General features: G+C 46.4%; 1 protein-coding gene across 2 annotated transcripts in view; it reads left to right on the forward strand.

Moving 5' to 3' along the window:
- The first annotated feature begins 478 nt into the window (after window positions 1–478).
- lnx1 (ligand of numb-protein X 1) overlaps window positions 479–5,747 on the forward strand; it is a 37,055-nt gene continuing 31,786 nt past the window's right edge. The window contains exons 1-2 of one of the 2 annotated variants that reach the window (XM_031868392.1): window positions 479–702; window positions 4,834–5,352. In XM_031868392.1, coding sequence (XP_031724252.1) covers window positions 4,898–5,352 — 455 coding nt within the window. In that variant the 5' untranslated portion in view covers window positions 479–702; window positions 4,834–4,897. The remainder of the gene's footprint in view (window positions 703–4,833; window positions 5,353–5,747) is intronic. The other variant, XM_031868393.1, reaches the window with a different exon arrangement.

Here is a 5,747-nt window from a genome sequence, read left to right on the forward strand (position 1 = left end):
ATTAACTCAGCGTGAGACATGTTGTCTCAGATTATGGGCTTCCTGTTTAAAGACCACAGAGCAGCTTTGACTGTTTACACTAATAACCTGCAGTAAATCTATCATGTCGGGACATTAAATGCTTTGTAGCTTATTAAGTTTGTCTTGTGTTATAGAAGAGGTCCTGTCAGAAGCTGCTGGAGCACTTTTGAAAGACATTTCAATAATTCATAACAAAAACAAATGTTTTTGAAAGAGGCACATTGAACACATGTGTTTTTAATACCCTTCCATCTTTTCCTGTCTGCTCCACTTTCTAGGAAATTCCTGTTTCTCCTGAAATCTCAGAGCAGGTTTGGGCGGTTCTCCTGTTTACCTTTTCCTCTGGCCCCGCCCCTCTGCTCTGCCACTTCCTGATCACCTTTGCCTGTTAGAGGTGAGCAGGTTCTGAGCTCACACGGTCGGCAGTCTTTCCCCACCGCTTCGGGTCTTAAAGACATTCCCTCAGGACTGGCAGTCGGATACAATTTCTCCTCTTGCAGCCAATCGTCAGACTCAGTGACCGAGGACAAAGTCCTCTCTCCAGAGTCATTTAACACTCCTCTGCCCACCCTCCTCCTCCTCCTCCTCCTCCTCTCTGAATGGTAACGTTACACCCTCTGCGAGGCTTTACCTGTCCAGGTGAACTGCTCAGCTGAAAGTGAACGTCGCTCATGAAGACATGTAAGTAAACTTCTAAACTAGAAGTGTGCTACTTGTCTTAAATGCTGCTTTAGTAAACAACAACATGTGTCAGTAGTTAGAAACATTGATCCAGTGTCTGTTGCTTGCATGAAATTGATTTGCATTGAGTCGCTGTGTGTGTAGAAGACACCGGCTGCCTGTCAGGACGTAGGTGTAGATTTAGATCTCAGACGGTGTTCGGTTCAGTCTGTGCTCGTCCAGTCGGCCATTCTGACACTAGAGGCACTTCAGGGAGCTTCACATCTGCCTGCAGCTGTTCTCCCAGACTGAGGTGTTAGGTCTGGCTCAGACTGGAGGACCCAGAGAGGGACCGGCACCTACATAAGGTCCTCATGTAGAGGTCCTCCAAAGGGGCAGGAAGCTCATCCTGTACGTTCCTTCATAAAGAAACAGGAGGAACAGGAGATTTAATAAATAAATATATATATATATATATAAATCACGCCGAGGAGTAAATGAGTCATGGTGGGATTCTTGATTCTCGTCATATTATTAATCATCAATATACAGAAATGTATTCATTTGATGGATTTCCTCTGTTTGTTTTATTTGACGTGTGTCGTTATGAAATAGATTTCTGCAGAAAGTGAATCGAAAAAAATGGCTTCCTGGAATTTTCAGCGACATGTCTGAACGCGACATGCTATGCTGGTGTGTTGACACACACACACACTTTGCGCTCCGTGTTTATTGAGCTGCTCAGAACTCAAGCCCCTCTGATCTTTGTCTTTTTAATGAGCTGATGATGAAGAGATGCTTTCCAGAGCGACCTCTCCTTCAGCTCTCCCTCAGTGGTGTGAGTGTGGATCCTGTGGTTTGTTTGTAGTCCTGACCATGTGAGACCTCGCCTGCTAGAACTACAATGACCAGCTGTGTGTGTGTGTGTGTGTGTGTGTGTGTGTGTGTGTGAATAAAAAGGAGTGGTGCATATGTCCACAGCAACATGTTAGTTCAGCGTGGACGGCCGAGAGTGCCGACGCAGACACGTTGGCCTCGTCATCGTCGGGGTCGTTTTTCACGCTCTGTCGTTAGGAAGAAAAGAAAAAGAGCTAACTCGGCCTTGTGTCATTATTAACTTGTCACAGATTACAGGAGAGAGCCTCATCTACATCTGTGTGAGGAGGAAGGTGTAGACAAACAGCTGTCACTAAAGACAAAGGAAACGCTTTGAACTGGATTTACAATCCAAACACTGATTTTTATCTCACTTAGTGAGACAGAAACGAGGGCAAAGCTCCCAAACCTCACGTGTCTCGTGCTCCTTGTATTGCGTTGCAGGTGTAGCTGTCTATTCAGGGATTAGGACGGCTGCTCTGGGATTAAGACGGATGCTCTGGAGGCGCGGGAGTGTCCTCCGTGTGAAAGTCTCTGAGTTCGTGGGTGTGTCGGGCCGCGTGTAGCCACATGTATGTGTGTGCAGGTACAAGTTGACAGCAGCCAATGTTTTATCTTCATTCCAATTATAAAAAGGCTAATCGGATCCAGTCGGGCTGTGAGACGTCGTCCATTTTGTTTCAGGTTCCATTGTGATCTTTTTACTGTATTCTTTAGTGAGTTTCCCGGGAGAGAGAAGAGAAGAAGCTTAAAGGAGATTATGTTATCTGTTCACATCAGGAATTCAGAGCGAGAATATCAAACCGCCTTCATTTTTCATTTTCTTTAACTTTTAGTCTTTTATTTCTGCTCCTGCTGGCAGATATTTCTCTTTCTATTCCTCTTCTGTCTCCGGTTGTCTTCCCTGTGTAGTGATGAAAGATCAGACCTCAGACGCAGCGGCAGGTGCCGCCGTCTGTGATGAATCAGCCGCGTTGCCGCGAGCTCTCGGTGGGGAAGCTGTTAAGTCGGCTCAGCCTCGTCTCAGTCCTCGGCCTCGAAGACACGGAGCTTAGATGGCTGTCACAGCTCGCCGCGCGCCGTCCTCGCGCTGCTTCTGTGAAGAGAGAGCCAGGACGGCCTGTTTGTTTTGACAACTCGGCGGGTTACTCTGCATATTTGTTTGCTGTTGAAGTGCGCGGTCATAGTCGTCTGCATTTGCATTTTAGGACACACGTCAAAGTGTATTGAGTGTTTTTATTTAGGGGATGGGAATGTGTCCCGTTAACCCTCTGAACCTCCAAACAGTTTGGGCATTTCTTTTGCACATTTGACTCTCTGTGGTCTTGTTTTTCACTGCAGCACACAGTACAAGTCCTGCAGCTCTATAGAAACAGAGCAACCATGACTAGAAGCAGAGAGAACTTAGAGAGAGAGGAATGTCTGTCACAGTTACAGTTAAGTTTTTTTGATACGTTTTTTTACAAAAATTGGAAAACGCTGGAATTTATACAAACAACATTGTTTAAAGTAAATGTTTTGAAGAAAAAAATGGAGGCTCCACGTTTTTACAACCTGGACTGAGAACCTCTCCTCTCTGTGTTCAGCAGCCTGCAGCTGACTTGTTGTCACGTGACTGTTGGTCTCAGATGAGTCAATCATGGCTTCATAGTTCAGCTGAGGAGCTCACAATCAAATGTTTTTTACAGAATCTGGTGAAAGCAAACGCTTTATTTGGGGCGAGCAAATTTAGAATTTAGTAATTTTGATGAAATATCACAATGTTCAGCTTCATGTTGGTTGCTTTTTATAACAAAGCCGTTTGTCACACCTCATGTGTTAAAGGACAGAAAGCGATAGTGACGTTTCTAACATGAAAAACATGCTTTTCATCCCAGAGGCCACAGAGCTATCACTTGGATTACATTTATATTAGTCCTGTGTGTGTGTTATTTTTTAGCGAGATCTGTCTCATTAAGACCCGACAGAGGGGCCCTCGCAGAGCGCCAACGAGATGGCTGTTGCCAAGGTGACGTAAGTCTGACTGAGCCCATCTGCTCGTGTCCATGTGCTCGAGGAGCCCGTTGTGGACATGACGTGTCCGCTGGCACGCTCGCAGTGTCGATGTAAACCTGCAAAAAAACAACAACGACGACAATAACAAAGAACCCAGTTTGGAATCCTGTCACATCCCTGAGCCATGATGTGTGTTTGTGATGCAGCGAGCGCCGGAGACTCATCCGCGTCTATCCGCCGCCACACTCCAGTAATACTGATGTCGCTGCATCGAGAGCAGAAGTCTCTGTAGTTGGATATCTCTTCTCTGTGCCAGCAGAGGAAACACAAAACGAATACAGAAGTTTGCAGGACTGCTGCTCTCATCGTGTGAAAGAGAAGCATGTGAATACTTTCACACCCTGTTTACTTGACATGATAAGTGCTGTCCTCCTGTCTTCACTGATGGAAGGCTCATTTGTTCTAGCAGAGCAGAGTATGAAATACAGAAATAAACAGGCGAACTGGAACCATTTAGGGTTCTTCAGCTTGTCCTCACAGGAGAACACTTTGTGGTTCCAGGTAGAACCTGGGTTCTTTTTTTCGGGGGTGTTTTATTTTCTTTATCATAGTGAATACTTTGAGAATGAGAGGAAATAGTGTGAGAGAGAGAGGGGATGACATCAGGCGGCAACCTCCGGTTCTGAAAAGCTTCATGAGTTAAAGCTGCGTTGAGTTTATGGTCTCAATCTCTAGTTTCAAGTCTTCTTCAATACAGCATGATGTTCATTTAGTACATGATGTTCCATTTAGAGTCAAACAGACCATAAAGCAGGGGATGCTTTAGGGCGGGGCTTACTGTGATTGACAGGTCTCTACCAGAGACGTATATGGTGTCTCTATGTCACTCCTCCTTAGTCCAGATATGGTCACTTCCTGTTCACTGGTTGCAAACAAAGAAGATGGTGACGGCCAAAATGCCAAACTCAAAGCTTCAAAACATCAGTCCACAAACGTCATGAAGTGGATGAAGTGGACGTAGTCGCCATGACACCTCTTTCACTTCTTATATACAGTCTGAGGACACGTAGCAAAAGAAAGTCTCTAAATCTCACTGAAGTGTTACTTGTTGGGTGATTGTGTCTTATATTAAGTGTATTTTGACAAGTAATAAGACAAATACTATTTGGTAAGATTATGCAGTATTTTCTCACTGTTGTATTAATACTTTTACTGAATAAAGGATGTAGTGCTTCCTCCTCTGCCTCTCTTACACTCCGGTCCTCTTCCTCTCTCACACAGATCTCCACAGATCTCTGCTGCTCATGACCTCCTCCCTGGATCCAGCAAACCTTCCTGAGTCCAGATGAGCATCCAGGAGGAGAGCGCACAGCCCGAAGGCGCCGCGGCGATGGCCGGAGCGTCGGCCCTGCCCCTTTCCCCCTCAGACTACGGACTTGTGTCTCCGCCTCTGGACCTGTGCGCCGCGTGCGGCCACTGCCACCAGCTGGAGGAGAACCACGAGTACCTCTACAAGGACGAGGTGGACGACGACCTCGTGTGCCACATCTGCCTGCAGGCGCTCATCCGGCCCCTGGACACGCCCTGCGGACACACCTACTGCCAGGAGTGCCTCACCAGCTTCCTGCTGGAGAGCGACTTCTGCCCCGTGTGCCGCGCGCCGCTCATGCTGCAGAGCTGCAGGAAGCCCAGCCTGCTGGTGCACAAGCTGCTGGACAAGCTGACCGTGGCCTGCCCCTTCACCGACCACTGCGCCGTGACGCTGGCACGAGGTGATCTGGAGGACCACATCAAGAGCAGGTAGGACGGGAGAAGCAGATACACTCAGAACATACAGGCCTTTACCTAAAGGTACCGTTAGGTCGTTAGTACTCTTATCGACACTGATTATCAGTTTGGTTCCTTATCGATACACTTTTTGATGATAAGAAAATAATCTACATTTCTTTATTATTCTTGTTTGTAAACAAAAGTCTTTCTTGAGCAGCAAATACAAGAAGTTCAGAAATCTTTAAAACACATTCTCATCTAATCAATGATCTCAGTGATTATCTCTCATTGATCCTGTTCTTCTGATCAAACTCCGTATGACATCACCAACGTATGACATCACTACTGTTACCTGGCGGCTGCTCCACAGACAGACTGATGTTCTGCTTGTTGGTCACATGTTGTGATGAACTTACTTGTGAGGG

Source organism: Anarrhichthys ocellatus, unplaced genomic scaffold (assembly GCF_004355925.1).
Source record: "Anarrhichthys ocellatus isolate YVR2014 unplaced genomic scaffold, GSC_Weel_1.0 scaffold42, whole genome shotgun sequence".
In the NCBI taxonomy this organism is placed as follows: Eukaryota; Metazoa; Chordata; class Actinopteri; order Perciformes; family Anarhichadidae; genus Anarrhichthys; species Anarrhichthys ocellatus.